Genomic DNA, 17,776 nt, shown 5'->3' with positions numbered 1-17,776 from the left:
AATTACCCATCCTTGTGAATAACATAACCATCCCCTGAAAAATCTCTGGTTCAGCTAAATCTCTAGTTTAGCTGAAGTATCGTAGCACTAGGTGGCCTTATGCAACCATTGTACTGCAAACTTCATACAAAATACAAGGAAGACTGTGCATTTTTAACAGTTAAAAAGATATCCATCCTTGTTCTCACACTCTGGGTTGCATATATCTATGTATATTAACAGGGACAGGGAAATGAACACTTGACCTCTAAGCTCAAAATCCTTGCATTTGTGCCACATGTTGCATTTATAACCACAAGTTGAATTATGTTCCACTTCTGTTGTATGTGTGTTCACATGTGCCTTCACATGTGCCTTCAAGTCACCTGTTTCCAGTGGCAATCCCATCTGAATGGCAATGTAGTATATCAAAAGCACAGTGGAAGCCAATGTGCATGCCAATGCACAGTACATATTTGCACACTACTCTTTACCAGTGTGCAACCGCATGCGCATGAGTTCTGCACACTCGGCTTATACTCTTGTCAGTTGGATATAACTGTTAAACATTATCCGAAAAATTCACTCTGCATCCAAAGCACAACTTAACACCTGCATACATCACTAGCAGGATGCCAGTAAAGTGACTGTTGGCAGAAAACAAGCAACAACTAGAGGATTTGTCTTTTATGACTATTGTTTCTCCAAGTGTGACCAGAAAGGCACATAAGCCATTATAGTTCCAGGAATCTGCCCCATAAATTTATCCGGAACTTCTACACTTTCAAACATCATTTTCTCATTTCATTTCGATTCCATTATAGAGTTCCAAGTTTTTGGCTGAAGCAAATAGAAACTGTCTTCTTGTTAGACTAGCACTTTATTCAGTTTCCTTTTCTGCTCTTCTCAGAAGCTAAAAGGATCTCTACTATTTCCTCACTTACTGCATTACACAGGTAGTTCAAAATATAGCCCTGAGATCTAACTCCCATCTTGTGCAATCCATTGTTTTTTATTTACTTAGTACCTGATACAAAGAAGACTTCTGGGGAATTCAGAAATAGAATGAATTCAGCTTTGGAATGTACATCTCCTGCATATGTTGGAGCAAGCAATTATCTCTTCACCTTTTTTTGTATTTAGGATCACAAGCCATAGATAATGATTGATTAATGCATCCTTGCACTGGCAAGGATTAAAGCATTGTTATCACTCTAGCTGGAAAGGGCTTCCGATTTATGAATTAATTGCTAGCTTCTGGTTGAATAAACTCTGAGGCATCCTAGAAACACATTCACCTTGAACATAAGTTTCTAGGAAGATAATCAAAATACCCTTCAGGTTGTTGTTGTAATTTTAAAAGCATTTTAAATGAATGATGAAACTGGATTAAAACCAACCAGAAATGAATTATTTGAAGAGCTGAGGGCTAAAGTTAAATAGAGCTCCTTTGAATATTTCCCTCCTGTTTCCTTCTCTCTTGCCGCTATTTCTGTTACTGTGCATACCTGCCATAGCAGTGGTTGGGAAGTCTCACAAGCCATCTTAGCTGCTGTCATATGGCTTAGATATTCTTCATGCACAGACATATTACTATGCAGTGATTATGCAAATTAGACACCCACAGCCAATCAGAATGAAGAGAATTTTGTAAGTGAGAGTAAGCTGTGTGATTTTCTGTCCTTAATGGCTCACCATCCATCATTATGATTAGATGATACAATGCCATGTCAGAATAATGCCTCTTAACTTTGTTTTCGCTTTATAAATTTATTTCACTTTCTAAACTTCCCACCCTGATACTGCTGCACAGACAACTAGCCATTATGCAAAGACTCATGTCAACAGCCCATTTCAACTCACCCATCTCATTAAGATAAATATCTTGCCTCATCATTCCACATTAGCATCGTTGAGTTTGAAACCTAGAAACAGCCTTTTTAGAATATTGAATCCCAATGGCTTGGTTAAATTCAGCCTGAAAAATAAATAAATTACTGTGCCAAATATGCCAATTAAACTGAATAGAGCAATAGTATTTATGATACAGTCAATTTTGGAGAAAGGATTAGATTGAGGCTATAATAGATATGCTAGGCTATTAAGAACCATGATGGCTAGTAAAACTTTGGCCAAGCAGAATTAGCCAAATTACATTGCCTAAAACTCAGATGTGATGCAGACTTTTTTTTTTTAAAGAAAATATTATTTCCTTTTATTACTCATCCTTCTGTTCAGAATGTTTATTGCTTATAACATCAATTTTGCATAGATATTATGGATACCTGACCAAGTGCCAAAATTAAAAGTAAGAAAGAAGCAACAAATTAGTCCAAATGAACACTTGCTGCCAATGAGATTTAGTATAACTTTACAATTGTTTGAAGGCATTGATCTGCCAATAATTAAACAGTAGAAATCTTTAAATCACCCTGTGATGACTCCACATCTTGGAGTTGCTTGGAATGTTGCAACATCATGTCTTGCCACATTGTTCTGAAGCCATTCAAAGAAGTGGCAGGAGAGTAAGTAGCAAAATAGGGTTTTCTTGGTGCTGTGAATGGCGTAGGGGACATTTTTAAGAATTAAAAAAAAAAAAAAAGAGCAACCTTAGAAAAGCAAGAACATATTGCACCCTGTTTTCATGTGAATGGGATAATTCTGAAAAACTTACAGGATGATTGTGCACCAGTAATAATTATAATTTGTTCTCCACCTTCAACTCTTTGCTTAAACCTCCCTCTCCTCCTTTCTCTTCATCATTCTCTCCTAATGACTTTGCTAATTATTTCATCTCTAAGATTACCACTATTCGCTCTGAGATAGTCCCTCCTGATTCTTCTTCTGCTCATAATTTTCTATCGCCCTCCCCTAACAAATTTTCTGTGTTTCCTCCTGCTTCTTTGGATGAACTCACTACACTTCTGAACTCTTCCAAACCTGCAACTTGTTCTCTTGACCCAATTCCTACTCATCTCTATAGCTCCTTCTTTTCTCCCCTCGCTTCTCCATATCTTCAATCTCTCTCTCTCTCTACAGGCTCCTTCCCGTCAGACTTCAAACATGCTCTCATTTCCCCAATTCTGAAAAAACCTTCTCTTGACCCCTCCTCTCTGTCTAGCTATCGTCCAATTTCTCTTCTCCCCTTTCTTTCTAAGGTTTTGGAATGGGTTGTTTATTCTCGCTGTCTTGAGTTTCTTGAAGCCAACTCCATCCTCGATCCCTTTCAGTCTGGTTTCTGCCCAAGGCATTCCACAGAGACAGCTCTCACTAAGATCTCCAATGACCTTTTACAGGCCAAGGCTAATGGCCTTTACTCTGTTCTCATCCTTCTTGATCTGTCTGCAGCCTTTGACACCGTTGATCACTGTCTTCTAGTGGATATACTTTCTGACCTTGGGTTCTCAGACTCTGTTCTCGACTGGTTTCGATCTTATTTGTCTGGCAGATCTTTTGCAGTGGTTGCAGGAGGTCAGACTTCATCTCCTGTTCCCTTATCTGTTGGAGTGCCCCAGGGCTCTGTTCTGGGTCCTCTTCTGTTTTCTCTCTACACACTGTCCTTAGGTAAACTCATTAGCTCTTTTGGTTTTTCCTACCATCTGTATGCCGATGACACCCAGTTGTATCTTTCCACCCCTGACCTTTCTCCAAGGCTTGAACAGCAAGTTTCATCATGTCTCACAGCTGTCTCGCAGTGGATGCGCCATCGGCGTTTGAAGCTCAACATGTCCAAGTTGGAGCTTCTTGTCTTTCCTCCTAAGCCCACCTTTCAACACTCCTTTTCTGTCTCTGTGGACAACATTTCTATTCAACCAGTCCAGCAAGCCCGCAGTCTTAGCTTTATCTTTGATTCTTCTCTGTCATGTATCCCTCAGATCCAGACCACAGCCAAGGCTTGCCGATTCTTACTATACAATATTGCCAAAATCCGACCTTATCTCTCCGCCTCTTCTGCCAAGATCCTGGTCCATGCCCTTGTGGTTTCACGACTCGATTACTGCAACATCCTCCTGGCTGGGCTTCCTCTCTCTCACCTCCGTCCTTTAATTTCTGTCCAGCATTCAGCTGCACGCATTATCACATCCACCCACCGCTCTGACCACATCTCTCCTGTGTTGGCATCCCTTCACTGGCTCCCACTCCCTTTCCACATTCAGTATAAGCTCCTGCTGTCAACGTTTAAAGCCCTCCATGGGCTGGCCCCTCCCTACTTATCAGACCTTATTTCCCCTCACCTTCCCACTAGGGCCCTCCATTCTGGTAGTCAAGGTCTGCTGTCCCAGCCCAGGATTTCCTCTGCCCCATCTCGGATTCGTCCCTTTTCACTTGCTGCCCCTCACTCTTGGAACCTTCTTCCCCCGCAAACAAGAGCCATCACTTTCTTAACTAGCTTCAAAATGGAGCTGAAGACCATCCTGTTCAGAGAAGCGTTCCCAGGCATTGCATAATTGTCACTTGCTATTTGATGTTCTTTTGTTGTCTGTTTTATTGAATCATTTCCTGTATTGCTATGTATTTTATATGTATTATCTTACTAGACAGGCCCCTTATCCACCACCGCTCCCTTCTCCTTCTGTGTCGTGTCTTTTTAGATTGTAAGCCTGAGGGCAGGGAACCGTCCAATTAAAAAGATTGTATGTACAGTGCTGTGTAAATTTATAGCACTTTATAAATAAAGGTTAATAATAATAATAATAATAATAATAATAATAATAATGGAAAATATTATCCAAAGAATGCATTCACAAATAAATTCAGCAAGAACTCACTTGCCCTAGATTCTGTAGGGCAGATTCTGTGTGTGCGCACATGTGTGTTTGTATGTAAGAAAGGCTCCATTATAGACTAAGGGTCTGTGCAGACAGCCCCGAGGGGGTGGCCTCCTGCTGTCCCTTTTACAGCCAGATTGGTTCTATGGCAACCACATACTGTGGCCCTGATCTGGCCTTTGCAGAGTGCAAAAAGGAGCTGCAAAAAGTGGCTCCTCTTTGAGGCTTACAAAGGGCGCAATAGCTTTGGTACTGCGGTTTAATAATGCTCCTTCAGCGCTGCGTCATGGAGTGTCACGCTGTCCTGGGAGTGGAGTCAGGGTGTGCACCATGTGGATCCTACGCCCCAACTCTGCCCCCAAGCTGACCTGTAAGGTTGGTCTGCACAAGGTGTTATGGATGCAATGTTCATTTGCTTGATTTTGGTGGCTCTCTCTACTTGATGTTTTTGATAGTCTCTCTTCTGGTGTGAAAGAGGGACAGATTCTTTAATAACTCCTTGCAGAGTCTTCATAATAGTGTTCAGCTGTATGCTAAACTAATGTTAGCTTATGCAAGCTCACTAACATTACTTATCACTGGAGTAGTTTGTCATCTAGCAACCATGAGTGAGCAACTGTAACTTATTTCAGGTGAACAGAAGTAGAAATTGCGAAAGACTCTACAAATATATTGTTACTTTACATCAGAGCATATACAAAACAGCTGTGATGCAAGTAGCTTTTAAAGAATGTACAAACTCATCAAAAACTTCAGAGTCAGTTCAAAGAAATATTTAAATTAATCATATCTCTTCTGTCTTTGGCTTTTCACTACTTTATTTTGTTTCTTTATAAATTTTCTTTATACAGAATTTCAACACTCTATATTATTGCCTTTAAACTGTACTATTATTGTATCTAATATTTCTGAAAGTTGTCCTTTCACAACATCTCTTATACATTAATATACATGAATGTTGCACATGAATGTTGACGATAGACTGAAAACTTACTTTTCCTTCTTTCCTGTGTTATTCTAGCTTGCCCTGCAGGGATGTTCAAAGCCAACCAGGGTGCAGGAATTTGCACGCAGTGTCCTCCTAACAGTCGCTCCATGTCAGAAGCTGCCCCAATCTGCACTTGTCGCAATGGTTACTACCGTGCTGATTTTGATCCATCAGAAGTGGCTTGCACAAGTAAGTACTAACATTTACTATTAGAGCCACATACACACAGTCATATGCTTTGCGCAGAACAATGGATAATGACTCAGAGTGTTTGGAATGAGTGTTTGGAACAGCATTTTCATGTGATATGGATCCATTCTTCTTTTTAAATTTAAATTTTATTGGTTTTGATATAAAAGAAGCAAATTGATTATCCATCCCAACCCACATACCTCTCCCAGACATTGCCCTTTCCTAGCTTTTGAGATGATCATATATGCAAAACCCTAGCCAAGATGTTTCTGTATTAGTTTTCAAAAGAAGCAGCATGTAATTTTAGCCATTTTTCTTCCTGCCATGTGGAAATCTTTGAAAAATGCAATTTTTGAAGACTATTAAGGACTTATTCCGCACAAAATTCACATGTGGGAGGGTGGTTACCCAGAAAATAAAATTTTCTGCACAGGAAATCATGTTTTCTGAACAGAAAATAATATTTTTTTTTTTGCACATAAATATGATCTCCCATTGCAGACGTTACTGTTTCCTTTCAAAGTGCTATCTTCTGCACAAAAAACACATGTGAATACATCCCAAATTTTTGAAGAGTCTCATCAATCAAGGAAACTCTTATCAAGGTTTCCTTACACAAGAAACATCAATCCAGGCTTCTTCTCAGCAAGGTTTCCTGACCAGTTTTTTTAAATATTTTAAAACTTTCTTTTCCTTTCTAGAGCTAAACAATGGTTAGTTCTTCTTCTTTAATATGTAATTAGTTCATGCTTGTTTGCATGCATGCATATACAAGACACAGGGAGAGAAGGCAAATAATATGGAACATGAGAGAAATGAAGAACATTTGGAATACTCAGTCATGTTAAGTCAAGCAGTTGTTAAGAAAGTGAACCATAAATTTAAATATTTTTTTCTGCTTTCTTATACAATACTATTTTCTCCCTTGTGGAAAGTGCCGCAAGGCCTCCCATCCAGCATTCTGTGTGGTGTGGTTCTAGATTTCCATTGGTCCAAGACAGTGTGTTTACCTGCTAATATTGCTTGCAAAATCCATCAACTATGTCCATTCACAGTGTTCCATTGTGGTGGTAGATGTTCTACTAGCCGCTTAAACACAAAAAAGTCAAAGATGTTTCTTGTACAAAACTGCTGCTTTCCATTATGTTCTTCCAGAAGGAAATGATGATTGAACAGGATATGGCTGAAGGTTACTCCATGTTCAGAACATTTCCCACATCAGTTGTGGTCTAATATGTTTTATTGGCAGAAAGCAGTTGATGCTCAGTATACACAAAGATGAGTTTTATTTGAGTTAGTTGCAGTTGTACACCCTGGATGACTTTTTGATGTTTACTGGAATGAAGGTCCAAAGAAAAAATAATGATTTTTCTATTTTAGTAGCCCATTTATTTGCAGCTCATCCAGACTGGGACCCAGCTGAACTCCCAGCACAGTGATATAAACATCTGTGTTCTTGTGGGAAAATGTCTACCATGTGTAATAATTCAGGACTGTCAGAAGCTGCCAGAGTGTCTGGACCACCATATCATACCACACATGATTTCAAACAATTGAACAATCCAGTAAGATATACTAGGCTGTTAATCCTTAAATTTGTCCATCTGTGATAAATTATTGGTTTACCTCCTCGTTTTTATGCTGGGATTGTCCCATTGTGTGAGATATCCATATGTGTAGGGATCAAAGTCGAGGGATATACCCGGATCCTTCCATGCCCTCCCTGTGGGCACAGTGGAAAGTGACTGGACTGTAGGACCACATATCTTAATAGTGCTAATATTTCCTGTCTTTCTGCAGCTTTCTGTTTTCACCCTCCTTCCAAACCATTATCTTTCCTGGGCAACATTGCATGGTTTTAGGTTTGGGGAGGCCATAGCCACTTTTCCTAATAAGCAGTTGCAGTATGTTGTATAGAATGCACACTTTTTTGACTTTCTGCTCTTCCCATGAAAGATAAAAATTAATAGGAATGTAAACAGATAGCCCTTGGAGGGCATAGATGTTTTTAAATGTTACTTTAATTGTAAGGATACCCCCCCCCATTCTTGTAAGTTAAATGTCAGATGATTTCAATATTCCAAGTCTCATCTTATATTTCCTATCTATATGGTGAGCTTCAGAGTCTCTAGACTTCTGATGTCTACTTGTTAAATGGGCCTGTTGGACAGTACTTTGAAACTGTCTGTACTGATATGGTGTTCTTTTTGACATCATTCTTCTTTGTTAAAAAGGGAATGGCCCAATGCTGTTAATGCCTAATTTTGAAATTAGCATATGAGTTACATGTTTTTGTAGCAGTATAACAAGGTCAAGACATCAGAAAATGTGTTTATTAATATACTTTACCAAGAAAAAGAAAGAAAACTCAGGAAAATGATATACAATTAGCTCTATGGACAAGTTTTGACAGCATAAGATCCTTGTGATAAAATCATTTAGTGCACTGTTGGAAGATATTTATCCTTAACATTGGTGACAGCCAGGTATAAATTGCTATAATATAGAGGGAATGGAGACTTTGAATCCACTTGATGGTAGCTGTCCCATGTGTGACATAAAATGGAACCCAAGACAGATTTTTCGTGATTGATTGTTTTCACATGAGTGCTTAATCATGTAGATACCTGAGATGTCTAGAGTCTCTTTATAAATAATATACTAGTAGCTGCAGTTGTAGAATCCCAATAATACTTGCTTTCCAAGTATTAGAGAATTGGGATAATGATATTATATCTTGAATATAGATGCAGCTGGACTCTGACAAAGTTATGAGATTGTACAATGAGACATAAGCAATTTATTCTGTGGAAGATCGTGAGATACAGGTATAGGGGACAGGAACTGACCTGTACAATGATAGGGCTAGAAGAGACCTCGGGGGGCCATCCAGTCCAACTTCCTGCTATGCAGGAATACATAATCAAAGCACTTCTGATAGATGGCCATGTTGCTTCAGTTAAAAACCTCCAAGAAGAGACACCACCACACTCTGTGGCAGAGTATTCCACTGTCAAAGAGCTCTTACCAACAAGAAATTCTTTCTAAAGTTTAGGTAAACTCTCTTTGCCTGTAATCTGAATCCATTGCTCTGTATTCTAGTCTCTGAAGCAGCATAAAATAAGCTTGTTCCATCTTTTATGTGACATCCTTTCAAATATTTAAACATGGCTATCATGTCAGAGGGAGCAGGTGTGGTGTAGTGGTTTGAGTGTTGGACTATGACTGTGCAGATCAGTGTTCGAAACCCCATTCTACCATGAAAACCTGCTGGGTGACCTTGGGCAAATCACACTCTCTAAGCCCTTCTGAACAAACCTTGCCAAGAAAACGCCATATAGGCTCACCATAGTGTCTCCATAGTCTGAAACGGCTTGAAGGCACACAACAACATCATGTCAACCCTTAACCTTCTCTTATTCAGGCTAAACATACACAGCTCCCTAAGTCATTTCTCACAGGGCATGATTTCCAGAGCTGTGTATGGTCCTGTGTTGGGAGAGAGGTTGCAGCCTTCTTTACTTTTCAGTCTCATGTTTTACAGATCATTGGGAGGGGGCAGTCAGAGAAGGGGAAGCTGTCAGATTACTTTCTGTCATTGTGTTGTATGATTTTCCCAGATGTGACATGCTCAATATTCAATTTATACTTGGTTGTACGAGGATATGTTGAAGGCATATTACATGGTGTGTGTGTATGTATTTCAAGGTTAGTTGCAGAATGTGTGTGTGTGAGTGAGAGAGAGATTTGTTTTTGTTTTTCCCCTTGTGGGGTGGCTACCGGGCTAACCTCTGCTGTTCAAAGAAAGAACCTACTTTTTTATCTTTCTAACTTCCACGGAAGCTTGCTAGTTTAGGAGGCCCACATCAGCATAATGCTTTCTGCAGTTATGCTTCTGTAGGTAACTGTGCATATTTGGTTATGAGTTGTCTAATGTGTATCTGGAACAAGAGATTAATTTCCATATTCTGCCTCATCACTGGTGGTGGAAGTGTGGTAGTAAATAAATTCATTTTATTGCCTCTTGTTACATAACTGATTTACAGTATGCCTCACTAGAGGAGTACTCTGTGTGTGTGTGTGTGTGTGTGTGTGTGTGTGTGTGTGTGTGTGTATAAAGACAATTTGTTGATTTTTATTTCTTCTCATTAAGGCTTAATTTTAAAATGTTCTAATTTGAGGTGTCAGCTGTTCAATTTCCAAGTTGTTACATGTCATAGGAGTAAATAAATTTAGTATTGTATGTTTCTAGGTGCTACCGCTGCTCTTTGAATTCATGTCCATGTCTTTTCATTGCATTTCCTGAATGTTTCAGCAGTGCATTAATGGCATTCCCATGTTTGGCACAATTTTAGTTTAACACCAGTTACAGAGCACTTATACTAGGAAAGAAGGCAGTAGGAGCAATTGAAAAGATTTTGTTTTGAACGTGTTCAGTAAAACTCCAGTATTGAAGAAAGACAAACTGCCAGGTTTTGCGATTTAAACTAATCAGTTTACATTTCAAAGGGTGGAGCCCTTAAAGGTTTCTGAAGTTACACCTTCTTCTCTAGAAGTAAATAAGTTGTGTGTTTTTGAATACTGGGCTGGGCTACTCCATTATGCCCTTTGCATGTGCTCAGAGATATTATAGTTATAACTTCAGATAACAGAGCTGAAACCAGACTTTAAAAACAGATTCTAGGGTTCAGCGTCTTTGGTTCTACCCTTTTAGATCTTGGATCAATGCTGCTTATGATAGTTTTAGTGATACAGCAAGGTGGCTTCCCTTGGTCACACTGAGATGTAATACTGACATATGCTGGGCAACATTCTAGCAGTAAACCAAGAATTGACAATGAACTGGAGATTAAGAGTGAGGCCAATGATAGTTTGCTGTAGAATCTTTCAGGTAAAATTAGTCTTATTTATCCCTTCATTTTACTGTGGTTCCAGGCATTACAGCCACAGACAAGATAAACAGTGTCAGGTTTTCGGCTATAAATTCCCTTCCCTAACACTCCCCAATAGTTTATAATTCAACAGTGAAATTAGCACTGAGGTGTATTCATATGAGATAATTTAAAAGGTCTAAGGGGAAAGGATTTGAAAAACATAACCCTATGGATATTTCCCCTTATATTTCATTTGTAGCTGTTAAATCAAAGGGATCAGCAAATATCTTGGGGAAAAGACACTGGAAAGGAATGTCAAACTGCATTAATTCTGCAGTGTGGCAGCAACCTGGGATATTTGTGCCTAAACTGACTTTGAAGGGTGGTAAAGTAGTTCATGTTGAAGGTAATGTGAAAGACCTTTGTCTTGGGAACTCTGCTGCAAGTCCAAGTGGACAGTACTGGCTTTGATAGACTAATAGATTTAAATCCAGTAGCTTGTCCTAGCTAGAGTAGGACCACTGAATCACTGGGATTAACATAAGCATTCACTTGTTGTTGTGTGCCTTCAAGCCATTTCTGACTTATGGTCACCCTAAGGCAAACGGCCACGAGGTTTTCTTGGCAAGTTTCTTCAGAGGGGATTTACCATTGCCATCCTCTGAGGCTGAGAGAGTGTGACTTGCCTCTTTATTCACAGGATAATTGCGCGATAACCACAACATCACATGATGTCTTATGAAAATCTTAACATTATTGTATGATATTGACAGGAGTATATTACTATGCTCCTGTCTTTTTTGCTCCTGTCTGATAAAGTCCTAAATCTGTCTCAGCCATAATGTCTAGTTGAAAGAAAATCTACAGTTCTAGAAGTCTCATATCAGCAGGTGATACTAGATTGGCTTTGTAGTGCCATCTTCCTAGGCTGTGATATGACAGGCTCCAGTCTGAGCCTGATTGCACCTGACAATAGCAGGAACAGATTCTCCATGTCCTCTGGACTCACTGTGTGAAAGATACACAATTTGTCTTCTTTTTATTAGGCTGGAAATCACAGTTTACTGACCAGTATCAGAAATACAATATATCTACTCCTTGGATTTTATATTCCAAGTTTAAGCCAAGGAAGGCACTGGAGCTATAATGTCTGATGCTCAAAAGTCTGCCAATCAACCTTAAAATAAATTGATAAAAGGCTATGTGCTGTGATTGATGGTATCACTTTTAATAACCCTTCTTCGAGCTGAATCTCTGAAACCAAGCAAGAGACCAAACCTTAAAAGTACACAGGCTATAGAGATGCAGTAGGCACTCTCATGGGGCAGCCAGGTCTAAATCCAGTTGCTCGTGCCAACTGAATAGTCCCATTGATTCAATCACTGATTCAACACTTGTGTTATGTTATGTTTACAATAGTTGTCCATAACAATAGCATTTGGACACTAGCTTCTATTAACCATTGGGTAATCTGTCTTTGATGTCACAGAGGATTAGAGATTAGGTAAATAAAGCTCATTGGGAAAGGCTGAAAGCAGTGGGGCCTGAATATCTTGGAGCTGCACCATTTAACATTATTTTTTAAAAAAACCTCAAGAGAGAGGGAGAGAGACATGTTTAGTTCATTTCTCAGGGTCTTACTTTTGACATGTAAGGCACCAGATCCTGCCTGATCTTGGAAGCTAAGTAGGCTCAGCCCTGGTTAGTACTTGAATGGGAAGCCACCAATGAATACCAGGTACTGTAAGCTATATTTCAGAGGATGGAGCTGACAAATTCACCTCTGAGTATTCCTTACCTATGAAAACTATGTGAAATTTATTCATAAATCAACAGGCGACTTGATGGCAGATACACACACATTCATGTGCTCTCCTATTTCTTCTGAAATGTCTCATATTTTTTCTTTAAAAAAATTAGTTTTAATCTGTCCCAGAGTCATTCATTCATGCTTCCTCCCAGAATGTTAAACCCATACTCATATATGTAGATACTGTCTTCATTTGGTGAAACATCCTCCAAATACCCCTCAGCTCCTGCAATATCTGAAGTGAGTTCTCCTCCCACCAAGCCATCTTTCATCAAACTAGATTTTAGGGAAGCTATATGAGATAAAAAGAAGCTATTTAGTAAAATCTCAGACCAAACTAGGAATTAAATCTTCTCTTGATTTATTACTACATGGAAAAATTAACAATTTCATTCCCACCCCCTGGACAATATTACAATAATTTTTGAGTACTTTTCTATAATTTTTCATCCTTCAGGACTTTTTGCAAAAGAAATCAATTTATGTAAAACTGTCTTATTGGTCCAGAAAGCTTCATTTCATTCAAAATATACATCTTTGTGTCCTCTAGATTAGGGTCATGCAGAATCACAGTGTTAAATTTATTGTGTCCCTGTTAGTGCTTTTGGACATCTCAGCAGCTTTCGATACCATCAACCATGGTATCCTTCTGGAATGCCTGAGGGAGTTAGGTACCGGGGGCACTGCGCTCCAGTGGTTCCGTTCCTACCTCTCGGGTAGATTCCAGATGGTGCAGCTGGGGGACGTCTGCTCCGATAAAAGGGAACTTACATCTGGTGTCCCTCAAGGAGCTATTATGTTCCCCATGCTATTTTACATTTACATGAAACCGCTGGGCGAGATCATCCGGAGACATGGGGCGCGGTGTTCAGTACGCTGATGACACCCAGATCTGCTTCTCTGTGTCCCCGACTGATGCAGTGACTAGGGATGGCATCTCTCCTCTAAATGCCTGCTTGGAGTCGGTAATGGGCTGGATGAGGAAAAACAGACTCAGCTTGAATCCAGAGAAAATGGAAGTACTAGTGATCGGTTCCCCAGGCCCGGGTACTGTAATTTCGCTACCTGTCCTGAACGGTGTCACGCTTCCCCTGAAGGACTCTGTTCACAGTCTGGGCATGCTTCTGGACTCATCGCTTCAACTGACATCTCAGGTGGGTGCGACGGTCAGAAGCGCTTGTTACCAGCTTTGGCTGATACGCCAGCTGAAACCCTACCTGGATCGAAGGGACCTTGAAACTGTAGTACACGCTCTGGTAACCTCTCGATTGGATTTCTGTAATGCGCTCTACATGGGGCAACCCTTGTACCAAACTCGGAAGCTTCAATTAGTGCAGAACATGGCAGCGAGACTGGTCGCTGGATGCTCCAGGGCTGACCATATAACACCAATTTTGAAAGATCTTCATTGGCTGCCTATTCGCTTCCGGGCGCAATACAAGGTGTTGGTAATTACCTACAAAGCCCTAAATGGCTTGGGCCCAGGGTACTTGGAGGACTGCCTCTCCCCATATAATCCGCCCCACACACTCAGATCTGTCGGGAAGAAATTGCTGAAGGTCCCAACTGCGCATTATGCGGCGACCTCGTAAAGGGCCTTTTCCATCTTGGCCCCAAAAATGTGGAATAACCTTCCCGACGAGCTCCGTTCCACCACCTCCCTGGATCTCTTCAAAAAGAACTTTAAGACCTATTTTCTTCACCAAGCTTTCCCCCCATGAGATGTGATATTATACACTCTCCCCCCCCATTTGTTATGACCTTGGCTATGTCCTTGGACTTTCAACTCAGCTGGCTGTGTAATTAGTTTTTTTTAATATGATATTTTAAATCATTTTATTGACATGTCTGTATTTTAATTGCATACTGTACGCCGCTTTGATCACCATGGAAAAGCGGGATAGAAATAAAATTTTATTATTATTATTATTATTTTCTCTTTTCTCAATTTTTTACGTCTGTCTGTCTGCCTGTCTGTCTATCTGTCTTATCTATCTGTCTATCTATCTATCAATCATCTGGTTACCTCTTCATGCACCTGATGAAGTCCATGAAACCTCATACTTCAAGAAACTTACCATAGGAGCCTTTGTCATTTTTGCTGAAACAAACTAGCATGGGTACCACATTAGAAACTATATTCTCCCCTGTGTTATAGATATTAATAATAAAAGATAGCTAGTGGAAGTAGCAGTTTTAGGGAAACTGGGGACGTTGCAAAAAGATGCTGAATTATGGTCAGGGCTTAGTGGAAAGAATTGGGAACTGTGGAAGAAAAGCCGTGGGACTTCATTATATTTTAACAAAAGCCTTCACACTTGCATATATGCTACTGGGAAAATAGGATGGAAAAACCTGAGATCATCTAGATTAAAAAGAAAACAATTATAATAAAACTTTTAAATTCTGTGGGTTTCCATTTGTGTCCCTCTGTGTGTATTTATGTCACACACATGGTAACAGATTTTAAGTGCAGCATCACTTTAGTGGTTCACATTCAGCACAGCACCTTTCCACTGTGTACACAGCAAAGCTTTAACTGCTAGATGGCTCATGACAAATACTTTAACTGTGCTGACGGGGGGAAAAATTAAATGGAATTTTCGTTAAAGGATAGCATTTTTCTAGCAATTTTAACAAAATGCTTTCATCTGCAGTAACCATGACAACAGATCAGAGAAGCTCTCTCAAAGTGCCTCTCTGAATGTAATTATGAAGAAAGGGGGAGAGAGAAGGGAAGCAGGGAATTTGGAATGGGGATAGTAGTTGAAAAACCCTCAAGGGCTTGAGTGGAAGTAGGTTGTGACAGATTCAGCAGTATGGCTGTGGATTCATTTTCTTTCAAGTGAGGTGCTGAAATACTTGTCTCTTAATTATATTCTCAGATGCCTGGAGACCAGACAGAATACACCTCTGCCACCAGGGTGTCATTCCCAGTGTCAGAAAAGTGTTGGCCAGCAGAGTTGTTCCATGTGGTGAGGGGATTTCTATTTCTCAGACCTCAAAGTAGTGAAGGGAAACCCTAGGTAGCCAGCTGACAGCACTTTGCATGACACTCTTTTGATAAAGTCACTCAATCCACACTGAGTACACGATCTTCAGATCATGGCTTATTTCCATGAATTAGTTTGTTTCTTTAACCTTTTGGTGTGAATGTGTTGCCTGGAAGATTGAAGGCAAACACTTGCTTACTAGATTTGTGTCAATCTTGTTGTTAAAAGCTGCCTAAGGGGATTTGCTACATAGGCAGTGGTGACTGTAAATACTTCCTTGGAAGAAGGCTTTGTTCCTGTATGATTAGATGAATTTTAGACAATTAGATGAAAATTACTTGACTGGTTATTTATTAGCTAGTCTCCAAATTGTTATTACTGAATAATTCCAGCCTTTTTTTTTTTCTTTTTTGGGAGGTAGGGAAGGAAACCAATTATTTAGGGTCAGACTGGGTTCAGGACATTTTCTAGGACAAGTGACAATAGATCTGATGAATGACCTAAGCTTCCAGCCAGTCATGAAGACAGCATCTCTTTTGGGTCTGCTGGTAGCATTCAGTGTAATGCTATGAGATGTCATTTTGGAACACTTGGCTGGCATAGGACTGTGAAGCATTTTCTTGGCTCTGGTTCTTTATGGCTGGACATTCTTCCAATAAAATTGTTGGAACAAGCTAATGCTTAATTCCTTGGCCACTGGTTTGTGGAAGTCTTCAAGATGTGAACTTGTATCCTGTTCTCTTCAGTTTGGGACTGTTGGTATATGCCATCTTGACTTTGGAGTTTGGTACCATTGAAATGCTGATGACACCAACTCTACATCTCCTTTTCAGCTGAAGCCAAGAAGGCTGGGAGACCCTTAACAATTGTTTGGGCAGCATTGGGCTGGATGTAGGCTGACAAGCTGAAATTTAATCCATACAGGAAGAGAAGGATTGATGATAGGTAGGTAGATTTTTTAAAAAGTAACTGTTGTAGTCAGTTTTGAGAAAAGGAGGATAGGAAGTTTTGGGTTTTTAAAAATAATAATGCTGGTGAAACTTTATTTTAATTTGAACTGTAAAGTGTTACTTCTTTCAAATATGAAAAGAAGAAAGGAAAAGAGAGAAAAAAATGTGGCAGCACCTTTAAGACAAACTGATTTTTATTTTAGCATGAGCTTTTGTGAATATAAACCCACTTCATCTGATGAAGTTCTGAGTAGTAATATGGCCCTGGGTATAAAGCATAGTTATACATTTGTGGGAATGGGATAGAATGTAATAGAATCGAGAAAGATCCAAATCATTTTCCATGCCCAATTTCCTAAACTCTGGTTGAATCACTTGAACATAAGCATCTACTATGTTGAAAGAAAAAGTGATACTGCAGGATTTAGTGAAACAATGGCCCGTTCCGCACAGGCATAAAGTATGCACTCCACGTGTACTAGGGTTAGAAAGGGGCATCACTTCCTGACGCCCCTAACCCTAATACGGACCGAGTCCATAAAAAATGGTGGCGCCCATTCCACACAGGCGCCGCCATCTTGACATAGTGGACGCATTGCGTCCGCACATCTTGCGGCACATATGATGCCGCAAGTGCACCATTGGCGCCTCGCGACATCATAAGTGCGCCACAAAGAGAAGTGCCACTTTGGGGCTTCTTATTTGCAGGGCGGAGGACCTGCGCAGTTTGGATGCTGGGGCTCCTCCGCGCTGCAAATGACGGCGGCGGCAATGTAATGCACCAATGAGACATAATTTGGTGGAGATGTAGTCAATGATTGTTGGAATGTAGATGGTTTGTTTAACTGAATTTGAAGTGTCTCATAAATGTAGAATTTGCAGTAATGTGTAATACTTGTTAGGATAATATGTTTTCACAGCCATTAATATTTTGTTGTCCAAGATTTATTAAAGGCACAATGTATTTCGAGTGAGGCCAGCAGAAATTTTAGAGCAGGACTTCAGATCTCTAGAACGTCAATATTTGGCCTTGAGTTTGGTTTTGAGGATTTTGAAGACATGTATTATAGTCTGATTTTTATTCTCTGGCTGAGGATATAGTAGACTGAATAATTATTGTGCTTGTTTAATAGAGCTTGGACCATTATGCTGTTTGCTTTGCCAGCAGCATGGCCACACTGTTGACTCACACTGTTTGTCATTCCTTATAGTCCAGTGATC

The 17,776-nt window shown here is 39.9% G+C and overlaps 1 protein-coding gene across 4 annotated transcripts in view; it reads left to right on the top strand.

Moving 5' to 3' along the window:
• Positions 1–17,776, top strand: part of EPHB1 (EPH receptor B1) — a 585,803-nt gene that overhangs the window by 484,466 nt on the left and 83,561 nt on the right. For 3 of the 4 annotated variants that reach the window (XM_042457579.1, XM_042457578.1, XM_042457580.1), the window contains exon 4: positions 5,770–5,925. In XM_042457579.1, the coding sequence (XP_042313513.1) occupies positions 5,770–5,925 (156 nt within the window). Of the gene's footprint in view, positions 1–5,769; positions 5,926–16,438; positions 16,522–17,776 lie in introns of those variants that run through there. The other variant, XM_042457581.1, reaches the window with a different exon arrangement.

The sequence above is a fragment of the Sceloporus undulatus genome, chromosome 3 (assembly GCF_019175285.1).
Source record: "Sceloporus undulatus isolate JIND9_A2432 ecotype Alabama chromosome 3, SceUnd_v1.1, whole genome shotgun sequence".
In the NCBI taxonomy this organism is placed as follows: Eukaryota; Metazoa; Chordata; class Lepidosauria; order Squamata; family Phrynosomatidae; genus Sceloporus; species Sceloporus undulatus.
The sequence above is the reverse complement of the archived record's forward strand: the minus strand, read 5'-3'. Positions and strand labels throughout refer to the sequence as shown.